We start from the raw sequence: 27,288 nt of genomic DNA, 5'->3' as shown, positions 1-27,288 counted from the left end.
CACCTTGAGAAATCCAAAATTCCCCATGGTCATAGCAAGGATTTTGGAAATGTCTACCTAAAGTTTCCAAAGACTCAACAATGCTCACTGGCCTGTGACAGAAAATGGTTCAATGACTCCTTCTGTTATCTTTTCTGTCTTGTTTGTTTGATTACTTCACTGGTTGCATTATGGACTTCTATTAAAATTTTTAAAAATCCTTACCCACTTACAAAATTGTCTTATGAAATTTGGGCTTTAATTGATGACAATGAAGGAAATAAACCCAATACATATGAAAATGTGTATCAGAGCACATTAATCGTTCTTATCGATGCTTGGATCCACATCTCTTCCATATGAAGTTTTCCAAATGTGTTCAATTTGACAGATCAGTGGAAGGAATCTCCCTAGTATATTACAAGACTTAATGGCCTGAAGATGTCTATATTTCCATTAATAAGCAATCATTTTCTGCTTATCCAACCTAATAGCATTTGTGACTATCATACAAAACCTCTTGAGGCATATTGAAAGCCCACTAGGTACCACTAACTCAGAAGCTAAGAATATCAGCAGATTACATATGAAATCTATAGCCAAGATTTCTCCTCTTTGATGTAACTCAACTACCTAATGTTCACAGCAGTTCACTGAGGGATGCCTTGGATTACAACTTTATTTTGTTTCCTAGCCTTAAAAACCTCATGTACGATAAACAAATATCCCGTTACTCATTCATTTCTGGCCTTGCATAGCCTCCTATTCCTCTTCTAGGTAGGGATATCATGTCTAAATTTCAGGCCCATTTAAATCTCTTTGACAATCCAGTAATTCTTATAAATTCTTGTCCTGCAGTGCCTTGTCTTGTAATGGCCTGGAGTTTACTGGGGACTTAGACAACACTGTCCCCATAGTCTCTAGTACAGAACCCTATATCATCCAAAAATAATCCTCCTAAATTCTAGGATACCTCTGTTCCTGAGCACCCATTAACAACCATTTCTGTCACAGTTTCTCTTACAGACCCTAGTTTCCCTGATGTCCCCAGTACCCTGAAAGTCTGCAGGCATTAAAAGGCTTACTGCTCCTCACTGATTAACTCCAGGCTACTGATCTACTGAGTCCCTGTAGCTCTTTGGCCAACATCCCTGCTATAACAGTTTTTTAAGGCGGATGGATCCTACAGAAGAGCTTAGGGTCTAAGGGCACTGGTTCTAATCCACCCTATGCTTTCCAATCTTTGCACCTTTGGTGGCAGATGCCCTCCAATACCTCCTTGATCACAATGTTAAAAAACACTAAGGATGTTAGATTTCTATCTGCTCAGACTCTCAATTCATATTTGTCTTCATCTAGTTTATTCAACAGCTTTCCTGGATTGTGTTATGGTGAGTCTTTTGTAGCAGCCCCCATCTCTTGGATAGGTTGTCTTAGTTTACTTTGTCAACTTTACAGAACCTAGAGTCCACTGATGAGTTTTTTTCCTACAAAATGAGATTGAACAAATGGGGCTTGATGCATTTCTATTGCTCGGAATAAAAACACTCAATCAGGGAGTGTATCCATAGCTCAGGTGATAGAGCACTTGTCTTTAACTAAGTCCCTGGGTTCAATATCCAATTTTATAAGTAAACAAAAATTAACATTAATCAGGTCACACATCATTCAGTATCTCTTCCTCGAATGCTGTAGGTATGTGACAGAGTTTGAGTTGGACTGCTAGGCATCCAGAGAGCATGTGAGGGGTCAGATGAGGACACTTTCCAACCTCTGCCTTGTCTTTTTATTTGTCAGGTTGACAGTGGGTTTTCTGTTGGGATCCCTGTGGGAATCGTGGGTGGGAATCTCTACATGTCAAGATTTCACAGGACAGCCCGTCTTTGCACAATCGAGCAGGTAATGGACAACAACAGCTCTTTGAAAATGGTGCCCATAGAAATTGTGCACTCAGAAAGCCAGCCTGAGAAGGAGAGCTGAAAGAGTCTCTCATGCCCAACTGAGCTGCCCATGCTGTCCAGTGGGCTGGAGAGGGACCAGATCAAGTAATTGAGCACAACGGAGAAGTGCTATTCCTGCTTCTGTGTGTATACACTACAGGAGGTGGAAACCCCTCAGAGATACCGCCCTCCAAAGCCCAGCCCACACAGCACCCCTGTACCTCCTGTCAAAGATTGCTGTTCCTCCCTTCACTCGCTAAACTATGGGAATGCCAAGGAGAAGACCATGGGTGACTTGAAGTCTGAAGAACTAGCCAGGGAGATTGTGGGAAAGGACAAGTCATTGGCTGACATCCTGGACCCCAGCATGAAGATCTAATCAACCATGGATCTGATGGAAGTAATTTTCCCCAAAGACGAGTACCTTCTGAAGGTTTCTCAACAGTGAAGGAAGATGCTTCCCAAAGTCCCCTCACCCAGAGTCACAGAGGACAAGTGAGTAGATGACAAACACCATGGGATGTTTGTTCCTCAGTCCCTCTCTCTTGTGTGCTTAGAAGTGAAAGAAGGGACTTATGGGTGTATTGATATTCATGATTGCTTCTGTAAAGAGCAGAAGGACAAGAACAAGGAAAATGTAAGGTTTTCCTTGGGGTCCGAAGTACTTAGCACTTTTTGGTAAGTTTTTAAATGATCATACCTGGATTTGATTGCATGGAACTTAGCAGAGGCAAGGTGAGGCCCACTGGAGCTGCTGCTGCTGTCCGTAGCTTACAACTGGAATGGATATGGTAGTACCCACATGTCCTCTCTAGGGACCTTTAGGAATGCCATTCTGTAATTTCATCTGCTACACTGGAGAATGGAGCACTCCTCACACCTAGTAGAAAGGCAGCAGATACTACTACATATCTTACAGTTTATGAGGCAGCCCTCAGATACTGTCAGTGCTGGCCCTGAGAAAACCTCTGTTGGTGTGAGGCTAACCGTCCACCCCCTCAACTCTGTTGTGTCCATCATCTAATCTCTGTATTCAATATGCATATCATATGCCTTTCCATCCATCCATTTGTTTTTGAAGTAGGGTCTCTATGAAGCTTGTGCTCCCTTGGACTTGATCCTTCTACTTCAGCTTCCTATACCCAAGGGTTATAGGAATATGTCACCACAACTGCCTGTCTCCCTCCTACCGACTTCTTGAAAACGTTGAACTAGAACCCAGGTCCTCGTGTATATTAGGCAAGTTTGTCATCACTAAGCAATAGGCCTTACCCATTTCATTTTTTTGAGACAAGTTACCTTGACTATCTTTGAACACAAAGTGTTCCTGCCTTAGATTCCTAAGGATATCTTAATCTGTACCCTCTCGATAACACCACCTGTAGCTAGCTCTTAGGAAGCATGGTTACAGGGTCTCCTAATACACCTAAGAGCTTGTATTGTACATGTGTCCTACAGATATCATGTAATCTTGCAAGTATTGAATCTATGTATATTTTGCCTGCCTGCCTATCACCTTATTTTGAGTCGCATTATGAAACCTGAGGATGTGATAATGAACAGCATTTTCTTTCATTAGAGATGTTGTTTGTTTGCTTGTTTGTTTAAATTTCAATTACCAGGGGCCAAGGATGTATCTCAGAGGTAAAGTACTTACCTATCATGTGTAAGGACTTGGCTCTAATCTGAATCACTGATGGGATGGGAAAAGCAATTTTGCTTCTATGAGAGACATGTGACCATGTGGCAGTGTCTAAACTCAGTTTTGTTTTCTGCATCTGTGGTTGTAGAGTTTGTTTCTAATATATGCTCAAGATTCAACAGAACATACACACACACTTTTAAAAATTAAAAATTTCCAGGATCTGGTGACACACACCTTTAATCCCAGCACTCCGGAGGCAGAGGCAGGAGGATCTCTGAGAGTTTTTGGCCAGCCTGGTGTACAGAGCGAGTTCCAGGACAGACTCCATAGCTACAGAGACCCTGTCTTGAAAAAGCAAAAGACAAAGAAAACTTTAAGGTACTGTGGTCCTGGGTTGGGGACAGAACAGGGTATGAGAGCACTTGCTTAGCAATGCAAGGGCCACATTTCCCAACCTACTACTGAAAAGAATGGTAGCAATCAATAGCAGTCTGTGAACCTTGTGAGTATTAGTGGGGTTTTTATTTTGTTTTTTTAGTTGTTAATATTTTGGGTTTAAATTTTTTTTCACATCCCAGGCTCTTGTCCTTCTGTAAGTGCCATGTGTCACAACCCATGTTCTGGGTTCAAAAGAGTGTGCATTTTCACAGCTGATCAAAATTTTGGCTTCTTTACACAGGAAACAGGAAACAGGTGTGTCAGGGGTTGTGTTCTTGGCCACCAATTTTACCCATTAAAGCACATCAGCCCCCAAGGCAGAACTGATTATCAAGATGAAGGACCTACAGGAGCCTGAGGAGTATTCAGGGGGTTACTTAGAACATGACCTGTCAGTTAAGAAGGTAAGAAGGAGAAGTATGAATCTGACCTCAACCCAGTACATCCAACTCACCACTACTAAGGAGATTGAGGCGAGAGAATCATCTAAGGCCAGAAATTCTGGCCAGTCTGGGAAAAATATCAAGACCTTCCTTTATGCAAACAAAATCCCCTATCTACTGAGCATGGTGATAACATGCCTGTGATACCCGCACTAAGAAGCCTGAGGCAGGAGGGTGACAAGTTTCAATCAGTCTATGCTGCACATTAAATTCAAGGTCAACATGATTTCCCAATGTGATCCTTCCTCAAAAAGATAAAAGAAAAACAAACAGCCACCTTGCTCAACCTTGACACTCTGGTGAGGGGAGGTGCCTTGGTCCTGCCTCAACACGATGATGCAGAGAATTAGTAGATGCCCTAGGAGGGGACGTTACCCTCTCTGAGGATCAAATTGGAGATGGGTTGCCAAGGATGCTGGAGGAGAGGAGGGAGGAAGAAGTGGAAGTGGACTGTAAAAAATACACATTACTAAAAAATAAACAACCCTCCTCTCAGAATTGTATGCAGGGACAGTGAAAGGTAGTGGGACCACTCATTTGTCACTCCAGGAGATTCCTTACATAGCATCTCTGAGAAATTTCTGCTTGCTTTTCATGCAAGACATGGTTCAGCATGAACAAGCCCTTCATGCTTAATTATGTTCCAACTCTTCTACAAAGCTTGAGGATCCAACTGTCAGCAGACTTGAGAAAGAAACCCCTCTGTAATGGACCTTGTGTTCTCATTGGAATTATGTATGGCCACTACACCCCAAAATAAAAACATTTCTAACATAGGGTTGGTAATACTGACCCTCTACCTGCTTTTGGAAATAGGTTTTACTGTCAGTGACCATGCAGCCTATAAGGAGTAAAATATCTACTCTCTAGCACCTAATGGGACAAGTTTGCCAAACCTTGTTTTACTAAATCGGGTATTAGACAGTTGGAATAGTGTGAATTCCTAAAAAGAGACAAGGACCAGTGATTGCAGAAACCCAGAGTGATGCCAGGCTCAAGTCCTAAAAATGTGTAACATGTATGGGAAACGTGAAGCAGGTACAGATGTCCCTGCTGGGAGCTTGGTGGTCTTTGGGAGAAGCAGCAGAAAGCAAGGCTTCAGCTTCATGAACAAGGAAAAAAGTTTGGAAATTACCTCAGAGTCATGTTACATAGCACCCATGACAATCACTGCAAGGAAAGTGTTATCTATTCCTCCCAACATGATTTGAAAGATAGCACAGATTAATGTTTATTGTGCTCGTAATATAAGGGAGGTAGTTTCCTGACCGGTTTCTACATTTTAAAAATTTTTTCAGTGTAGAAAATCGTTGCGCCTATCTTGACCAGTAAGAGGGACACGACCATGACTCTTCTTCAAGCAGTTTATTCAGGAACCTTGTACATTAGCTTCTCCTTCAGCTTCTACATCAGCTTCTCCTCTTACTACTACTTCAGCTTCTCTCTCTGCTTCTTCTCTCCCTACTAGCCCCCCCCCCGGCAAGCCCTTAAAAGCAAGCTCATTACCCAATTACCTCTTGCCACCTGGCAATCCCAGATAGCAAGCTCATTACCCAATTAGCTCACACCACCTGGAGATCCCAGATAGGTCACAGCTGGAGGAGGCACACCAGATCCACTAAGCGCTTCTAAATAAGGCTTGTTTACAGCTAAGCTTGGTCTCCCTGGCATCCAGCCAGGTGCCATCTTGGGGCTGTGGCTCCCCACAGAAAATGGCAACCTTTAGGATTCTGGGAATTAAATAGTGACATGGGAGTTTGGTCTCTTAGAAACTTTGAATTAAAGAACAGTGTATTTTAGTCACATGACCATGTTTTTAAAAACACTTCAGCATTTTCAGTTTTTCCTCATAAAACAGAAGTGTTAGAATATGAAGCATTTAATTTAGGCTACACTGTACACACAGGGAACTGCCTTTTTTACAGTTAGTACAATACATTTAGAAGTGTATGCCCTGGCCAAGGACATAGCTCATTGGCAGAATGCTGACCTAGCATGTGTTAGGTCCGAGATTCATTCTCTTGCACACTACCCCACAAAGGACTCTAAAATATCTTTAAAATCCATCAGATGGAGAAACCCACAGAAACAGCTGACCTGAACAAGTTGTTGCTCATGGACCCCCAACTGATAGTTGTGAAACCATCATAGAAATGTTCCAGACCCCCTGAATGAGGATGTCAGTTTGGAGTTCTGGGCAATCTATGAGGACTCTTTTAGTGGATCAATATTTATCCCTAGTATAGAAAATGGACTTTGTGAGCCCACTCCACATAGAGGGAAACTCTCTCAGCCTAACCACATGGGGTTGGGGGTCTAGGCCCTGTTCCAAATGATATGACAGACTTTTATGATCCCCCATGGAAGGCCTAACCCTCCCAGAGAAAGTTGTTGAGATAGGGGACCTGTGATGGACAAGGGAGGAGGGGAGGGAGAAGAAACTGGGATTGAAATGTAAAATAACTTTGTTTCTAAATTAAATAAAAATAAAAATAAAAAAGTCAGCTGTGGTGACACATACCTGTAATCCTAGAATTCAGGATGAAGAGGGAAGTGGATTAACACAAGTTCAGGGTCACTCGGTGGTGATACTTAGCCAGCTGGATACCAGCCAGAGCTCTATAGGAAGTCCCTGTATCAGAAATGCCACCCCAAAAAACAATTTTAAAAAAATGCTGTCACCTACCTCTGTCTGTATGGTGCTCTACCTATTAGTTCTGAAATGTACCAGGTGCTGGGATACTATGTTACTAGAGGCAACTGCTTTGGGTCTGAGTGTATCACAGAGCCTGAACAGTTTTACTATATTTGATTTATTTATTTTTGGACACAGAGTCATGTTATGTAGCCCAGGCTGACCTACAACTTGATGTGCAGTTCAGGGTGGGTTCTAACTTGTCTCCTTGCTTCAGCCTCCTAAGTGCTGGGATTACATAACTGCAACAACATGCCCAGCCCAGCTTACATTTTTAGATACTAAATATTAATTTGCCCATTTCCTCCCTGTTCTTGGGACAAAGCTAGGGCCTAAATCATCATAGGTAAAACTCTCTATCTAAGCTGCATCCCAATCCCCCTTTCAATTATAACATAAAAGCGGGGATTCCTATGTATGTGGTGGACACATGTGTGTATTTGGTATACATAGTTTTTGAGACAAAGTCCTAATATGTAACCTTGACTGCCCTGGAACTCCATATGTGGCCTAGGCTGGTCTTAAATCTCTTACAATCCTCCTATATCAGCTACCTCTATGCTGGATAGGCATGAACCGTGATATCCAGCTCTATATTGTAGTTTTACTTTTGCTCTTTGAAAATCAATGCTTTAGGACTAGGGAGATGTTTCTGTGGGTAAAATGCTCTCCCAGGAAGTAAGGAAGGCTGGAATTCAGATCCCCAGAATCCACATAAATATATAGTGGGTATGAAAGCCTGTCTGTAATTCCAGTTGTTAGGAGACAGAGACAGGGGCCCACAGAGCAAGCCAACTAGCTAGAACAGCCAATTTGACATGATCTGTGTTTAAATGAGAGATCCTGCCTCAATATAGAAGGTGAAGAGCAATCAAGGAGAACACTCATGTCAACCTCTGGCCTTCTCATGTATGCTAAAATCTGTATACATACATATATGCATACGACATATAGATGAAATGCAAGAAGGTTGCACCAATGTCCTAGCATTGAGATTGAATCAGGAGGAACACATATTTTAGGCCAGGCTGGAATACACAGAAAGACTTTCTCAACAACAGTAAAGACCAGAAAAATTTAGTGTTTTAGACTGGGGATCTAGCTCAGTGACAGAGTGCATGCCTAACATATAGCAGTTCCTGGATTTGATCCTCAGGACCACATAAAAATATAAATAAAAGTTAGCCTATAAATAGTGGTTCTCAACTTTCTTAGTGCTGCAACCCTTTAATATAGTTAGAGTTCCTCATGCTATGATTATCCCCAACAAAATATTATGTTCATTCCTACTTCATAACTGTAATTTTGCTACTGTTATGAATCACAGTGTAAATTTATATTTTCTAATGGTCTTATGAGACCTCAATGAAAAGGTCATTTTACTCCAAAGGTTCACAACCTATAGTTTGAGACCCAGTGCTTTAAATGGATTATATAGGGGTGGAAAAGACTTCTTTGATTGATGACACTGTGTATAAAAGCATTCACCATAGCTTTCCCTCCTCAGATATTTATGGCAAACCTGTTCCATACAGAGACCATTCCTACAGAGATTAGCTAAAACTTTCTCTTTGATCTAGCTGCATAAGGTAAACCCCACCTTCTGGTTTATGTGCATAGCCCCACCTCCTTGTTCAGCTGTATGCAATAACCCCCCTCTCTGTTCAACTCCACATAATAAGTATGCTGAGCTTACAGACTGCTGTGGTATCTCCATCAGAGATCCCAGTCTACCTGACCCCTGATTCCTGTGCCCATTCCATGTATCCATGTACCCATCTTACTTTTCTTCATTTGCTCATCACAGCAGCTTTGATGTGGCATACCTGCCTAGGGATGCTGCTGCCCAAAGTGAGCCCACTTACATCAATTAGCAATTAAGAAAATACACCACAGACATTCCCACAGGCCAATGAAAAAAATTCCTCAGCTGAGGGACCTCCTTTCTTCATGACTAGTTTGTTTGTGTCAAGCTGGCAAAACCAACTAGCACAGTGTCCAACCTCTCTCAGCCATATGAACCATGGTTTCAATTGGTAGCAGTACCAGAACGGACCCCTTCCTAGTTGATTTCAAGTAATTCTCTTTCCTGCTTTTTATCAGCAGTCAGTCCCTATGTAGGAAGGAAAGGGTTAGTTATCTAAGTTGAGGGATTTGGAGGAGAAGGCCTTTTAACCTAAGGGAAACCAAAATGGAGGAAAAGCCCAGTGTGTAATTTGTGAGGAATTATCCCTTAATTTCCATGGTGGGAGGTCAGTGGCTCTCCCCAAGTATGACAGTCTATGTAGCACGTCTTAATGAAACAGTCCTAGCTTGTTTCAAGGGGCTTTATGTTCCTAAGCAAAGGTATAAGCACTTGAAAAATCTGGTATAAGGCACTTGAATCAAATAGTAATTTGCTATTCATGGGGCTGATTCATTCTTCCAACTTTACCTGAGGAGGGAGGGTGCCAAGATATATGACAGCTCCTATTAGTATCTAATGTCTTCATGAATATTTTAGAATAATGGCTTGATTTATCTGAGTCTGTATTTTCTATTCACTTCAGTATTAGGTCCTTTGTCTCCAAGACTGTCTGTTAAATGGTTACTTGCAGGTACAAGGGTGAGGGAAAGCTTCCACCCAATTAGTCAGTGCTTGTGGTGGTTTAAATAAAAATTGTCCCCCACTGGCTCCAGTTTAGTAGTTGGTGTCACTGTTAGGGGAGCTTTGGGAGGTATGGCCTTGCTGGAGGAAATATGTCACTTTGAGAGCACAAAGCCTCACCCTACTTCCAGTTCATTCTCTGCTTCCTGCTTGCATTTGAAGCTGTGAGCTCTCAGCTTGCTCCTCTTCCCACCATGCCTGAAACTTGCTGCTATGCCTCCCTACCTTATTGAACTTACATTACCGTGGAAGCATAAGCAAAAATAAATTTCTTCCCATAAAAGCTCCTTTGGGTTTATATTTTATCACAGCAACAGAAAATTTATGAATATAGTGGTCCCAATAACCAATAAATTAAATATTTCAACTGCCCTACCTGTGATGTCTACTTAGATACTCTGGAAGCATTTCAGCCCATGGGGACTCTTATCTGGACTATTTTGTTTGTTATTTGTTTTTCCTCATCATTTTCTTGTTGATCTTTTGGCATGTGTGTTGCTGTGTGTTGTCTAGTGTTATGTTAACTTGACACAAGCTAGACTTATCTTAAAGGAGGGATCTCATTTGAGAAAATGCCCCTATAAGATCTGTCTGTTGGGTATTTTCTAAATTACTAACTGATGCAGGAGAGCAGAGATGCCCATTGTATGTGGTTCCATCACTGAGTTGCCGTCTTTAGGTTCTATAAGAATGCAGGCTGATGCTGGGCAGTGGTGGCACACGCCTTTAATCCCAGCAGAGACAGGTAGATCTCTGAGTTCTGAGTTGGAGGTCAGTGTGGTCTATAGAGAGAGTTTCAGGACAGCCGGGAAAACAAAACAAAACAAACCACAAACAACAAATAAAAAGAAAATAGAGGAGGCTGAGTAAGCCAATAAGTAGCACTCCTCCATGGACTCTGCATCAGCTCTTGCCTTCAGGTTCCAGCCCTGTTTAAATTAAATTCCTGTCCAAGTTTCCTGCAGTGATGGACTACAATGTGGGAGTATAAGCAAAGTAAACTCTTTCCTCCCCAACTTGATTTTGGTCATGGTGCTTCATTGCAACATTAGAAAATCCTCACTAGGCCAGAAAGTCACACATTTCCCATATACCTATTTATCAATGGTATAGACCCCATGCAATGATAAGTTTTTTATTGCATCTTATATTGCCTGACTTTCCCAATGACACTCCTCCTTCTTATATGGCATGCACTCATAAGATGTACAATATCTGAGGATTTTTGTGACCTCTCTGATCAAGAGGACAAGTGATTAATCAGAATCGCCCCATAATCCCCTCGTTTTATGTTCTTTATTTTTAATTTTTATTGATGCACAGTAGAAACTGGCAAAGGCTCAGAGAAGATTATTATTGTTTTGTTCTTTCCATGACTTCACTGACAAGAAGCAGGCTACCACATGGAATTTATGAGGTCTCCAATATAACAAAAATGTAAAGTATGACCAATGAGTGTGGTTTTAGATTTACCAACAGGCTTCATAATTTCCCTGTTCAAAATTACTTCTCAATCCAACTCCATTTTAGTTCATTTTTTCTCTAAAATTTGTACCTTTATTTTTAACCCAAAATTTGAGGGCTCCTTTATTAAATAAATACAGATTATATTGTGACCATTAATTTTCTTCAGTATTTTGAAGATTTTCCTTTCTGTTTACTTTGCTTGCTTGCTCACTTGTTTCTTTTTGGTGCTTACTGTCAGATGTAGGATCTATTGGCATAATTGGAAGTCCTTAACCGCTAATTTATGAATTTCTCTTTGTTCCTCAAAGAAAATTTTGGGGGTGTCAAAGGACATAGGATCCCTTTTCAAGTTCTTAGTGTAGCTCACAAAAGATTGTAAAAATGGACTCAGAATAAAACTGGCATAAAATTGATTAGAGGTCAAGTATCATGGCAGGAAAGCTATAGACCTCAGTCACTGCCAGGAGGAGAGAAATGCAATAGAATAAAGAGTTAAAAATACAGTAGAGCATTTAAAAATACATCCTAGAAGACCATACAGAAACACTGGGAAACAGGCCCAGTTACTTTCTCCTTGTCAGTTTTATGAAATGTTTCTTTGTCTTTCACTGTAACTTCTATTTTCTTTATTTTTAAAAGATAGTTAGATATCTTTAGTTTTTAGATACTACTATTGCTTCAGCCGGATTATCATATATGAGCATTTTTACAGAAGTGTTAAAATGTTTTACATAAGTTGTTAAAGCAACAATGGTATTTGAACATGGTCTATGAATACTTACTCATATGTAAATAAATTAAGAATCAAATATCATAACCACCTCCAAGATTCATAAACAAATAAATAAAACTCTCTGCTGAAAGAAATACTGCACCACAGTCTTTATATCGTGCCACAGGGAAACTTAGCATCTTGAGTAATGGTCCAATGAAGCAATGGTTTTCTCTCTCCTTCTCCATCTCTTCTTCCTTTCATTCTCTCTTCTCATTTTTGATTGTTGGCCAATCTCAAACTTATGACTTTATTGCCTCAGTCACACAAGTGGTTGGATTACAGGCTTGTGCCACCATATCTGACTTTATATATTCATTTTCCTTTAATGGTATCTATAAGTTTTACCTAAGGAAAATTCATATTTAATAAGAAGCATGACTTATAATTTCTTTAACTTTAAATATATAAGAATGTATTTAGGTTGTATCACTTAGCTACAGTCATAAAATATTTTCCCATGTGTCCATAGGATAGTAGCATATTGTCATCAAAAGCAGTAGAAACAATTTCAATTATTTTAAGAGCTTATAGCGTTTTTCCATTTGGCCACAAGATGGCACCAGAAACCCACCAAGCAAACCAGATGGGCCAGGTAATTTCAGTTCTTCCATGTTCATATAGTATTATTCCATTTCTCCATGTGATCACAGCATAAAAGCAGCACATATAGTACAAACAAGCTATTTCAATGCTTTCATTTCCACAAAGCATTCTTCCACCAGTCGACAAGAACATAAGTACATTAGCCACAAAAAAGCAACAAATTCTTTCAAATATCTATATCCTTAAAGAATTTTTCACCTGATATACAAACAACTATGTCTAACAGACATTTGCATAACATTCTTCTGAAACACTAAAGATCCGCTTTCTTCTCAATATTCCATGGAAAATTCTCCAAAATCAGCCACAGTTTAGGACACAAAGTCTCAACAAATTTTTGAAAATTAATATATTATCCAGGATCCTACCAGGGCATGATAGAATAAAACTTGATATTAACAAGAATAGAGACTATATGGACTCATGGAAAAGAGAACAACACATGACTGAAAAGAAATTGGGTCAAGAAGGAAATTTTCAAATTCCTATAATTTAATAAAATGGAAACACAACCTACCAAAATCTATGGGATACAATAGAAGCAGTCATAAAAGGAAAGATTATAGCACTATGACCCATGTCAGAATAATCAACCAAGAATGAAATACTTAATATTATATTAAGTAGACAGGAAAGGATAATCAAAATCAGGGATAAATTCATTAAATAGAAAAATACATAAAATCAATGAAACAGAGTTGGTTCTTTGAAAATATTAACAAATTAACAAACTTTCAGCCCAGTTAAAAAAGAGGATTTCTAAAAATAAGAGATGAAAAAGGTGACATTACAACAAACATCGAGGAAATTCAGGAATCATAAAAACATATTCTTAAAGTCTACATTCCAGTGCAGTGTGATAAACTTTGACCCCAGCAATCTGGAGACAGGGGCAGACAGTTCTCTGTGAGTTTGAAGACAAGTTGGTCTATGCTGTGAGTTCCAGACCAATCAGACCTGAAGATAACATAGTAAGTAAATAAAGTACATTCCACTGGACTGGAAAAATTAAAAGACATTAGTGAAATTCTGGATATATACAACCTAAAACAATTACATCAAGATAAAGTTAATACTTTAAATAGACCCATAAATTCCAGTAAAATAGAAAGTTAAAAAAATAAGTATCTTCCAACAGTAAAAATCCCATGGCCAGGTGGATTCTATGCAGAATTCTAGCAGAAATTCAAAGAAGTACTAATATGAAAAATCCTCAAAATATTCTACAAAATAGAAAAGGAACAATAGTTCTAAATTCCTTCTACAAAGTAAAGATTACCCTGATACAAAAGTCAGGCAAAGACTCAAAAATAAAAGAAACATGTAGGCCGAGATGTTTTATGAAGTTAGACACAAAAATTCAGAAAGGAATACTTGCAAACTGAATCCAAGAACACAGCAAAAAGATTATCCACCATTGTCAAGCCAGCTTCATTCCAGAAATGCAGAGATGATTCAACATTCATAAATCAATAAATATAATCCACACAAAAATAGACCAAAGGACAGAAATCACAGGAACTTTCATTTGATGTACAAAAGAACCTACACAAACTCAAATATTGATGAACGATAAAAAATACTAGAGAGACTTGGGAGGATGGGAGGGCAAGGGGATGGGGGTGTTGAGTATGTAAATATGAGTAATAATAAAAGAAAAATATGAAAAAATCCTACAGAGAATAGAGATAAAGGGGACATGGCTTGGCATAATAAAGGCAGTTTACAGTAAGTCCACAGCCAACATCATCCTAAATGGAGGAAACATTTCCACCAAATCAGGAAGATTAGGATGCCCACTCAGTCCATACCTGTTCAACATAGTGCTAGAAGTCTTACCTAGAGCAATAAGACAAGTGAAGGAGACCAAGGGCACACAAATTGGAAAGGAATATGTCAAAGTATCCTTATTTCCAGATGACATAATTCCATACATTAAAGATTCTACTAGAAAATTCAAGGTCAGAGGATTTACAAAACCAGAAGCCTCCTGTGTACAAATGACACACTGAGAAATCAAGAAAACGATGCCAATCATAATAGCCTCAAAAATAAGTAAAATATCTTGGAAGAAATCTAACCAAGCAAGGGAAAGATTTGTACAATGAAAACTTTAAGACCCACAAGCAAAGAAATCGAGGAACATGCCAGAAAAATGGAATAGCACTCATACTCATGGATTGGTAGGATTAATACTGTGAATATGACCATCCTTCCAAAGGCAATCTACAAATTCAATGAAATCACTCAACATGAGAGCTGATACCCTGAATGTGATAAAGGAGAAAGTAAAAACATAACTGAATTGATTGTCACAGGAAAGGGCTTTCTGAATAGGACACCAATAGCCCACACATTGAAGCCAATAATGAATAAATAGGCCCTTATAAAATTAAAATGTTTCCATACATCAAAAATCACCATCACTTGAGTAAAGAGGCAGCCTATAGAATCAGAAAAAAATCTACACCAGCTATTTAATCTGACAGAGTATTACTATCTGGACTATATAAAGAAGTCATGAAATTGATCCAATTAAAAAAAATTTTGTTTAAATGTTCAAAATCCTTAGCCTCAAGGAAATTCAATTAAATCTATTTCGAGATTTCATCTCCGACCACTTTTAAAAACAAGGGTTAAAAAATGGACAAATTCTGCCATGAATGTAGGGCTAGGGGAACAATTATTCATTGTTGGTGGTAATGCTAATTGGTGCACTCACTATGGAAATCAGTGTAGAGGTTTCTCAGTAGACTAAAAATGATGATGATCCACCTATACCACTTTTGATTGGATACATAACTAATGGACTGCATATCTACTCTAGAAACATCTGCTCATACATATTCATTGCTAGTTTATTCAAAATAGCTAGGATGTGGAATCAGCAAATTGATGAATGAATAATAAAAAATGTAATAATATACATTACTGAATACTATTTAGTTCCAAAGAAAAATGAAACCATGAAATTCACAGGTTAAATGAAAAGAATTGAAAACAATTGTTTTGAGTTAACCCAGACCCAGAAAGAGAAGTGGCAAATGTTTGCTCTCATCTGCAGATGTTAGCATTAAATCATCAGATATCTGTGCTTTATTTGAAATAGCCATAGAATTCAGGAAATCACTACGAGCCTAAGAGGATGGCATTTAAGGGAAAGTATAGAGAAGACACAGGTACAAAGGCTGAAAGGAGAATAATGGAATCAGAAAGGGTTAAACTGGAGGTAGAGGAAGGGAAGGCAGGATAGAAGACTGAATATGGAGAAGGATTAACACTAAAGACCTGCAAAAATTCTACATACACACACACACACACACACACACACACACACACACACACACACACACACACAAACACACACACACACTCAGAGAGAGAGAGAGAGAGAGAGACAAGAGACAGAGGCAGACAGAGAGAGTGTTAAGACAGAATTAACTTATAACAATGACCCCACTAGGTACCAGAGGTTAACAAAACATCTACAAGAATTAGTCATAGTTTTGGAGTTGTTTGTCAGTGAAGTCCCATAGATCCCCAAATAGTAAGATCCCCAAATAGTACAGACTATTGATATTGCAGAGGAGTGTAAAATAACAGAAATGGTGTCTGCAAAAGACAGAAGGAGTCATACTATTAACTATCTACCTAAAAACACCCTTTAATACACACAAGTCTGTGTACAAATCTACTTAAATGAAATTCTCTTTGAGGCTGATAATGCTCCCTCTAAGAGCCAAAGACCATATAACAAAATCCTCAATACCAGACATGATAAACCCTATTTCCAGTTGTTGGTCAGAATTGTGCAAAAACTCCCAAAACACATTGTTGTGGCCCTTGGTTGCTTTCCAGAGGTAGAAGGCAAGTCCCTATTTGCTGAAGACACCATGGACGTCAGCCACAGGATCCAGAAGATCTTGAGTCAGAACTGACCTGAAATCCTCTTCCATGAGGTCTAGCTTTTATGGTTCCAGGTCTCATACAAGCTTCCAAAGGAGGGAAGCATGTAAAAATCCTACTCAGCTATGACTCTTGTGAACTAAATCCATAAAGACCTCTTCCATCAATCCACCAGATGGCAGCAAAATTCAATCAAATGCAGTAGAAACACAGGATTATTTCAACAGTTTACATATTAAGTTGGGAATACCAAACACCATGGCTCCTCCTCACCTTCTGGGAAAATAGAATGAATCAAATGTTTATGAAATATGTAGCTAAAGTTATACTTAAAACAAAATTACTATGGTCTGTCTATAGATTTGCTTAGAATTAGAACACCTCCAAGAAGGAGAGCAGACCTTTCGCCATATGAAAAATTATATGACTCCCTATATATTAGTGGGTTCACAGACCTCCCCACTGTGGAAAGAAGAGAACAATTTACCAAAGAAATAAATAATTAAGTGATAATATAAAAAAGAAAAGAAACTGGGCTGGCTGTCAGGCATGGTGATGCACACTTTTAATCACAGTACTCAGGAGGCAGAGGCAGGTGGGTTTAGATGAATTGAGATCAATTTTGTCTACATAGCAAGTTTCATACCAACCAAAGCTACATAGTGAGTCTCTGTCTCAAATACGAAAAAAAAGAAAGAAGGAAGGAAAAAATGGAGGAAGGAAGAAAGAAGGAAGGCAAAAAGAGGAAGGAAGGAAGGAAGGAAGGAAGGAAGGAAGGAAGGAAGGAAGGAAGAAGGAAAAGAATGGAGGGAGGGAGGAAGGAAGGGAGGGAGAGAAGGAAGAAAGAAAAGGAGGAAGGAAAGAAGGAAGGAAGGAAGGAAGGAAGGAAGGAAGGAAGGAAGGAAGGAAGTGAAAAAAGAAACTGGGATGGAGAGATGGTTCAACAATTAAGAGCACTAGTTCTTGCATAGGACTGTGGATCAATTCCCAGCATTCATATGGTGGCTTATAACCATTTGTAACTCCAGTTTCAGATGATCTGGCATCCCTTTCTGACATCCATGGGCACAAAGCTAAGATGTCCAGTTCTACCCTCCAGACGTATGAACACTTAAGTGTCTCCACACAGGAATCTGGTGACTTTTCTGTGTTGAGGTCCATTTACTTGCAAACCTTTCAGCTTGTATTTGTCTTTTTATTTAAACAACTTGCATCTCACCAGTACTCTTGCCTGATAATACTTGTTGTCAGTATCTGAAGACATGATAATGACCTGCATAGTTTAGGATGTGAAAACATTTAAAGAATGGAATGCACCTGACAAGCAGAGGTGTAGATGGACCTTTTTGTCCTGCTAGCCAGATCCCAAATAACCACATGGAGACTTTTTATTAATTGTGAAAGCTTGGCCAATAGCTTAGGATTGTTTTTAACTAGCTCTTAAATGAACTCACTTCTATTAATTTACTTTTTGCTTTGTGACTTTATTACCTTTATTATGTACTACCCCTATTGCTTTCCTGCTTCCTCTAAGTCTGACTAGTGACTCCTTCTTCTTTTCAGCCTTCTCCTTCTTCTTTCTCCTCCCCCACCTTCCTCCTCTTCCATTCACCTTCTTCTTGTCTGTAGTCAGCATTTTTAGGGGGTCTTCCCTGATCAAATCTGATCTCTATCCACCTTGACTGAATCCACAGCCTTTCATTTTCTGTGAAAACAAAAGAAGAACCTCTTCCCCAATGTAACATATTTTTTACTTGTATTTTGAAGGTAAGAAATTCTTAGCGTTTCCAGGCTGGTTTATTTCAGCAGTCTCTTTTACAATCCCATGTCTCCTAGTAGCTGTTGTTTACTTCTCAGAACTCAAAAAAAAAAATCAAAGATGACACAATAGCATACGGGATACAGACACTCTGTGTATTTACATTTTTGTTGTTTGTGGAAATCAGGATGCTTGACCAGTAAGACAAAGTGGACTTTATTAGGAGAAAAAATAACTTACACAGGAAAGGAATGACAGTCATTTGCTCCAGTTACAAGCATGCAGACCCTGTCACCTGGAAGCTAGAGAGAGCATTCTAGCCCCAAACCTAAACCTATCACCAAAAGGTCATGGTCATTGCCACAGGCATGGAGGTGGATATCACTAGATCTCTACATGGCTTATTTTTATTTTATTTTATAATTATTTTACTTTCTTTAAAGACTTATTTTTTTCTTTTTGTCACCATTTTTTAAATTTAAATTAGAAACAATATTGGTTTCCATGTCAATCCCAGTTCCCTCTTCCTCCCCTCTTGCTGTGCTACCCCAACTATCTCATACCATACCTATCTCATACCCTTTCTGCTCCCCAGAGAGGGTGAGGCCTTCCATAGGGGGTCGTCAGTGTCTGTAATGACTTTATTTTTTTGTATTTTTTATTAGTTCAAATTAGGAACAAGCTTGCTTCACATGTCCATCCCTTCTCCCTCTCCCCCTCCCTATCAACCACCCCTACCTCCTACCCCTAACCTACCCCCCAACCCAATCCACTTTCCACTACCCAGCCTGGGTAGGGCCCAAGACACAGGCTTGTCAAAGTCCACCACATCTGCCTGGGCCATGCCTAGGCCCTCATTCATGTGTCCAGGCCAAGAGTGCATCCCTTCACTTGGGATGGGCATTCAAAGTCTCTTCTTACACCAGGGAAATCACTAATCCACTACCAGGGGCCACCTAGAATGCAGAGGCCTTCTAATTGACATCCATGTTCAGGGGTCTGGATCACTCCTCTACTGGCATCCCAGACACCAGTCTGGGGTTCATGTACTTCCCCTTGTACAGGCCAGCTGATTCTGTGGGTTTCTCCAACCTGGTCCCAACCCCTTTGATCTTCATTCCTCCCTCTATGCAACTAGGTTCCAGAGTTCAGTTCAGTGTATATCTGTGGGTGTCTGCCTCTGCTTCCCTCAGCCACTGGATGATTGTTCTAGGATGGCATAAAAAGTAGTCATCAGTCTCATTATATGGGAAGGTTCCCTTGCTACATAATAATCAAAACCCCAAACATACAGAATAAAGAGAAAATATTAAGAGCAGCAAAGGAAATAAGCCAGGAAACCTATAAAGGCAAACCAATCAGAATCACTCCCAACTTCTCCATGGAAACTTTGAAAGCCAGAAATTTCTGGATAGATATACATACACGAAGGGAGCATGGATACCAACCCAGACTACTGTACCAAGCCAAACTTTCAATTACTATAGATGGAGAAAACAAGATATTCCATGACAAAACCAGACTTAAACAATACATATCCACAAAACCAGCACTACAGCAAGTTCTGGAAGTAAAACTCCAACCCAAGCAAGATAAATACACTCCCAAAAAACATAGGCAATAGATATTCCATTTTTACCGAACACGAAAATAAACAGGAGGGCAAAAAATACACGAAAAATGACACCAACAAGTGAGAGTGACCCCCAAAACAATCCCATCACTGGAAAAGAATCACCCCAGCTTAGATAACAACTTCCCTAAAGCTACATAGGTGGAGCCCCCTTTCCATTCAGTTAAACATTCATGGTCTATATACTATTTCCCAGCTCCCAAAGACACATGCATTGGGGACAATACTTCATGCTAATAGAAATTGCACAGGAGGAACTGACTGGAATCTCAGGAGACACACTTATGACCTTTCCTACTCTCTCCTTCTCTTGGGGAGAGTTAACAAGCTGATCTAGCCCGGACCAGCCTAGAGCTCATCATCCTTGAGACTGCCTCCCTGGTGCTGAAATTAAAGACATGTAACACCAGACCTGGCTTCCTGCTTCTTTCCTGATTCATTTGTGCTTATTTGTATGGCAGAGGCTGGAACCCAAGACCTCAGGCATGCTAGGCAAATACATTATCACTGACTAGTACACCAGCCCTGTTTTGTTTTTAATACATTTTTATATATACATATCAGAATATATATATATATATATATATATATATATATATATAGTGCAAACAAGTGTTGTTTGAAATGTGTTTTACTCTTTTGGCTTTTTTGGCTGTTTGAGGGTCTTTTGAGGGTCCTACCACCCAGCTCCCAAGTGAATCTCACATGTGTTACAATAAATATTTCTGCCAAAAGCCGCTGAGCCCCATCGCCAGGTGTAAGCTTTTCGCCAGCCACCTGCCTGAGTTAGGGCCCAAATGAATACACAGAAACTTGTATTAGGTTCAAAGCTGCTTGGCCAATGACTAGGATTCTCATCTGTTAGCTCAGTCTCAATTATCATACATTTATATATTTTATAAGACTTATCTTATCGAACGCCTTATTGGCATCCCTCCTTGCCGGTGGCTCACATCCTGCCGCTGGAGGAGGCAAATGGGAAAAAAGGGGGCCCTTCCTGTTTCTCCTTCGCTTAAATATGAGTCTCCTTGCTATGTCACTTCCTTTTACGATAAATCTTTCTGCCACAAGCCGCCTGAGCCCCATCGCCACGTGTGTGCTTTATGCTAGCTGCCCCCCCGAGTTAGGCCCAAATAAATACACAGAGTCTTGTATTAGGTTCAAAGCTGCTTGGCCAATGACTGGGACTTCTCATCTGTTAGCTCAGTCTTAAATATCATAAATCTATATATTTTACAAGACTTATCTTATCGGACACCTTATTGGCGTCCCTCCATGCTGGGATCACATCTTGCTGCTGGAGCAGGAGTAGAGGGGAAAAAGGGCCCTTCCTGTTTCTCTTTCGCTTAAATATGAGTCTCCTTGCTATGTCACTTCCTGCCTGGATCAGCACTTCTCTACTACATTTCCCAGAATCCTCTTTGACTCTTAGTTCCGTCTAACTTGCTGTCTCATTGGCCAAACAGTATTTTATTCAATAATCAATAAGATAAACATACACAGTAGTACATTCCCCATCATCTCATCTTTTCTGTCTAAATAAAAAGAAGGGTAACTTATCTTTTATAATAACTGAAGAAAACTATAACCATAACTATCTGTCTTTAACTCTATCAAAGACCACAGAAGGATAATATGTAAACTCTAGAACTGACTAGAGACATCTTGCTACCTGGACAGTCACCCACAGTTCCTCTGTAATGTTGGGGCATCCATCTTCAGCCCATAGGCCATAGTGTGTCTGGCACACTTCTCCATTTCAACAGGAACCCTTCAGTACTGTCTTGTTTTATAAATTCAGCAGTCACTTTCTTGTGGGTCCTGTATGTCTAGTTTATATAGCAACAAACAGTCCAGGCAAGAGCAGTTTCTTGCCCAAATGGCTAGTCTTGCCATGTTGAAAGCAAACTCCATAACGAGTTTCTTTGATGCCCATCCTCCTTTCTGACGTAATTGGTGTGCCAGGAGCAGTTGTGTCTCACTGCCAAGAAAAACCCTAAACCATTTAAATGCCATATTTCTGTAAGTCTTTGAAAGGTTTGAAGAATACCTAACCATCTCAAATACATCTCTATATCTAGAAAACCTAACTAACCTAATTATAAGTTCTGACTATTATAGGTAAAAGATCTGTATAAACATAATACCTAAACAAGAGGAGACATATACATATCAAAAAATTGACCTTAAAGTTGTATCAATAAATGAAAATCTTTACCAATGCAAAGTATTCATTCCTATATCCTATTCCCGTTTTCTTTCTTTAAAAAGAGATTGACTATGCTCATTACCATTTATAACCAACCCCATTTAAATGAAAACAAACATTTATAAACAATATTTGGGAATATGGGCGTCGTTCTTTCTAAATTGTTTCCTGCTGATTGGGGACGATGTTTATACCATTAGGATCATGATAAAACACAGAAACCTGACCAAGTCCTTGTTTTTGTAGTCTGTAAGGCTGTATCATCTCAGCTTCAGGGGGTCTTGCTTGATCAAACCATATTAGTCTGGAAGGAATCCATAGCATTTATTTTCTGTGGAAACACAAACAGAAATTCTTTTTCCAAGTAGCCTGTCCTTAGACTTAAATTTTGAAGTCAAAGTATTTTTAAAATGTATATGTTGGATTAATTTAGCAGTATTTATAATCAAATGTATTTTAGCAGCAGTAAGTCTTTCCTCGGCAATCAATTTAAAGACAACAATATGGCATATAGTATCCAGATTCTCTGTGTATTTTCCATCTTTATGTGGTTTTTTTATTACTTTATTTTTACTTTCTTTTGTTTCTTTTTTTCTGAGACAGGGTTTCTCTGTGGAAATCCACTTGCCTCTGCTTCCTTCAGCAAATCCTACTGGCATTGGCCACCATAACCGGCTAATCTATTTCCTCCTGTTACTTTTTCTCTCAGGAGCCCACATATATTTTTAAATGTAGTGTAAACCTTTAGAAGTTTTCTTTATCTGGATCTGTCTTCATCATCTCAGAAGTGCCGAGTACAATGTTCAAGAGCACCACAATGGCACGAGCATATCGACATAGATTTATGATATTTAAGACTGAGCTAACAGATGAGAAGTCCTAGTCATTGGCCAAGCAGCTTTGAACCTAATACAAGACTCTGTATAATTTATTTGGGCCTAACTCGGGCGGGCAGCTAGCATAAAGCGCACACGTGGCGATGGGGCTCAGGCAGCTTTCGGCAGAAAAATTTATCGTAACAACTTCCTGCCTGGATCAGCACTTCTCTACTACATTTCCCAGAATCCTCTTTGACTCCAAGTCCCGTCTACTTGCTGTCTCATTGGCCAAACAGTATTTTATTTAATAATCAATAAGATAAACATACACAGAAGTACTTCCCCTGTCACACATGGAATCTTATTCTGAGTTATGAATGCCCTGCCTTGGCTTGGCTTGTTTCTTGCCAGTTTATCTTAAATTAACCCATCTACCTATTCCCTCTGGGCTTTTATCTTTCTTACTTCTATATATCTTACTTTCCTTCTTACCTTGTGACTGGCTGGCTGGTTGGGTGGATGGCTCCTGCCTTCCTTCTCTCCATGTTCTCTTGCTGCTGCTCTCTGCTCCTAATTTCTCCTTTTTATTCTCTCTGCCTGGCAGCCCCACCTATACTTGCTCCTGCCTCGCTATTGGCCATTCGGTGTTTTATTAGGACAACCAGGTGTTTCAGACAGGCACAGTAACATAGTTTCACACAGATAACCAAATGTTGCATAAACAAAAGTCACATACCTTAAAATAATAATCTACCAAAAACAATTTAATTTCTTTTTTTCATTCATTTATTTAGCTCAAAAATAAAGTCACGCACAATTATGATACACAATACAGTATGTTCACAATGGCATGGCTAAATTAAACCAATTAACATGTTATCTCACACATATTCATCATTTTTGTTTTGAGAACACTTAAAGTATACTACCTCACAACTTTTAAAATATAGCATATTGTTATCAACCATATTTATCATGCTCTCAGTAGACCTCAAGACTTCACAAAGTCCATGCCTTTTGTCCAACTGCAGTTTTATATCCTTAAACCAATCGTTTCCCCATTGTTAAAAGTCCCACATTGAAGCCTAATAGCCACAATTCTGCTCTCTGTTCCCATAAGTTCATCATTTCTAGGTTACTCATAAAATTGAAATTATGTGACATTTGTCTTCCAGTGTGTCACTTATTTTTTTTTTTTGGCAAGCATATAACTTTACTACTTACTAAAGATGAAATCAAATTTGCATGCACAGGTGAGCACTCACTGAAACACCTTGGGTTCATCACATATTTGAGTTTCAATTACCATATATATATATATATATACATATATATATGTACATATATATACATATAATAGCAATATGTTATGTGGGCGCACATGAGTGTGCCTGTGTGCATGCATGCGTGCTTGTCACAGAACATGATGGAAGTTTGAGTACAACTGGTGGGAGTTGGTTCTCCTTTCACTATATGGGTTGTAGAAATGGAACTCAGGTCATCAGACTTGGCAGCTGAGCCACCTTTTTGGCTCATACAAACAAGGAAGCTCAATTTTGATCAGGAGGCATTCCTCTCACTTATTTTATAAATTTCCCATTATTTGGTGGAACAAAGACTAACACCTCTCATCTGACTGAATTCTTCCCAGGCTGTGTATGACTTGGCTACTCTAACTTAGGGCACTAGCTTGAGATCATTCTAACAAGTGTCCCCGTGCCTCATTTTGCCCTACAGCAAGAGTTCATTGACAGTATCATCCTCAAGCTGCAGGTATTCCTGTAAGCCTGAGAGAGCCTGATGGAGAACATCCAAGCCAATAATGCTATGGGGGATGAGGTGGAAGCCATTGTGAGAGATGTCTGCAAACCTAATGAATCCAACAAGTTCCAGATGTTCACTGGGGACCTGGACAATGTGGTGAAACTCCTGCTGTCTCTGTCAGGCCGCCTGGCACTTGTGGGAAATGCCCTCAATAATTTGGATGACAGTCCTTTTCCTGGTGATCTGGTAATTGCAAACACATCTGCCTGGGAATTCGGAAGTGGTGAGGATCCTTAGAAATGCTGTCCTTGGGGTGCTAAGAAAGTCAGCACTCAGAAGTCTCATGCTTTCTGTGCTTGGCCTATATAGTGACTAGAGCATGGAGCTCTGGTCCATCTGAGGTCCACTCTTCTCGGTTTCCTTTCAGTTGACCAACAGAACAAGCTAATGAGATGTGGGGATAGGGGCCATTACGGGCATGTACAACCATGTGTATCCTCAGTTTTCTTGAACTCAAAGGAAGAGAAATACATCACTTGCTGACTTTGTTTCATAGGTTATGTTTCAGTCAACATCTTTCTGTATTCCTTGCATATTATGGGACTTCAAAATGAACCTGTTTATTAATCAATCATCTACTGCACTCTTCCATGACTATCTCAGTAGCTTTCAAGTATTTTCACAACCTGAACTACATTTGTAGAACAAGTTAATGTATGCTTATTTTCTGATTGAAGTACAGTGGCCTTACCTGGCCTCTTTCCAGAAAATAACTTATCTCTTTGTGTGTCTTTGACCTGACGAGGCAAGATGATTTCTAAACCTTTTATGGTCATAGGAATGCAAAAAAGAGTTTCTTGTTCAGGCCACATTTAATAACAGGTAACAGCCCTGTTTCCTGACGGTTTTCTGCTTGTCTCCACATGAAGACAATGAATGAATTCATCTCTTTCTTTCTTAGCTTCTTTCATCTAGGACTTGGTAGGGTTTCTATTGGATGTATATATTCTACAAACTGAAAGCAATGATTGCAAGTTTTGTGTGTAAGAGACATCATTGTCTGAAGCAGGACACTGTATACCCCACCCAAAACAGGACACTGTAAGGACTTAAGGGCTATTATATACTGTTCCATACACACCTCCAGCAGCTTTTCCCTGTGTCTTGCTTTTATGGCATTTGTTTGTCTTTTTAACACCTCCTGTTAAAGAGTTTAATACTACCCTAGAATCAATCATTCTGAGTCCGTGTGTTTGTGTGTGTGTGTGTGTGTGTGTGTGTGTGTGTGTGTGTGTGTGTGTGTGTATGTCTATTCAACCTTCTCCCTCTCCTCCTCTCCTCCTCTCCCTCTTATACTCTTTAGTATAAGAACCCATAAACTTACAAATATTAGGAAAACTATCTACGGCTGAACTATAGCTCAATGCTACTTTTGCTTTTTATTTTGTAGCCAGGTGTCAGTAAGTTTGCTAGACTAGATTGGAATTTACTTCATAAAAGATTGGCATTCCTTTCACTTATGAGCTTTCTGCCCCAGCCTCCTGAGTAGCTGACATTACAAGCCTGAGCCACCAGGCTCAACTTAATTATAGTATTTCCCTTTTACAATTTTGGGACAAACAGGATCCTCAAGTCCTTTGTCCCTTTGAAACATGTCAGAACTCTGTAGATTCTGTTCCCTGACTTTAAGGCAAATGACAGAGAAGAAGTCACAGACAGAGAGAGGAAACCCAGTGGGGCCTATGAGTGGCTTCTGGAAGGGTGAGGAAAGGAGGAACTGTAGAGAAACTAGCCATAGTTAGAACAGATGTAGACTACATCCTGGTCATTTCTCTGGAGATCCCATGTGGTTTCAAGGTTTCCATGGACAGTTACAAGACCAGTCTCCAAAAGCTGCAGGGCTTTTAATGGGTTGGCCAGAGTCTTTGCTTTGGCTGTGCCTCAACAGGACTTTCTGTCTCCCTCCCTCTCAACAGCAATCACTGTTGGAGAAACAGAGAATTCTAACCCAGAAGCATGAGGACTCCAAAGAGCTTAAAGAGAACCTAGACCATCTTGAGTGCATTGTGTTTGACATCCTGGCCACCTTCCTCAGCGAGGGAAACCTGGCTGACTATGAGCACTTGGTGAAGATGAAATCAGCCCTCATCATTGAGCATCGAGAGCTGGAAGATAAAATCCACCTGTGTGAAGAGCAGCTCAAGTGCTTGTTCCACAGCCTACAGCCTGAGAGAAGCAAATGAGAGGTCCATCCCTGCAGAAGCTGGACATTGAGCCTTGGATATTAATGCCTGGGAATACAAGAGTGAACCCAAGCCTATTTGCCCATCTCTGGAGAGACACACTCTGTATCCACAAGGCTAGGAAAAAAACAATAATGTCCTGTTAGTATGTGATGATTTAGTTATGTTTTTATTTCTGTTGGTTTGCTGAGCAGTTTTGTATTACATGTAACTTCACAGAATTCCAGGCTTTGCTGGTCAGCAGGGTCCCCTAGGATGTTCAATGGCTGAGCCCACAAGATATGAAAAAAAAAGCACTCCTTTGCAGTGGTGGCACCCTTGGTC

At 39.8% G+C, this 27,288-nt stretch overlaps 1 protein-coding gene across 1 annotated transcript; it reads left to right on the top strand.

The window, feature by feature from the left end:
- The first annotated feature begins 767 nt into the window (after positions 1–767).
- On the top strand, positions 768–26,964 carry LOC100752637 (protein Shroom2). Its single transcript, XM_027432160.1, is given in 6 exon segments — positions 768–809; positions 1,785–1,858; positions 1,860–2,414; positions 4,244–4,406; positions 24,695–24,967; positions 26,698–26,964. Coding segments are annotated over 6 exon segments (1,374 nt in total).
- Positions 26,965–27,288: the final 324 nt, after the last annotated feature.

The sequence above is a fragment of the Cricetulus griseus genome, chromosome X (assembly GCF_003668045.3).
Source record: "Cricetulus griseus strain 17A/GY chromosome X, alternate assembly CriGri-PICRH-1.0, whole genome shotgun sequence".
Classification (NCBI taxonomy): domain Eukaryota; kingdom Metazoa; phylum Chordata; class Mammalia; order Rodentia; family Cricetidae; genus Cricetulus; species Cricetulus griseus.
Note: the sequence above shows the minus strand (reverse complement) of the source record. Positions and strands in the feature narration are given on the sequence as shown.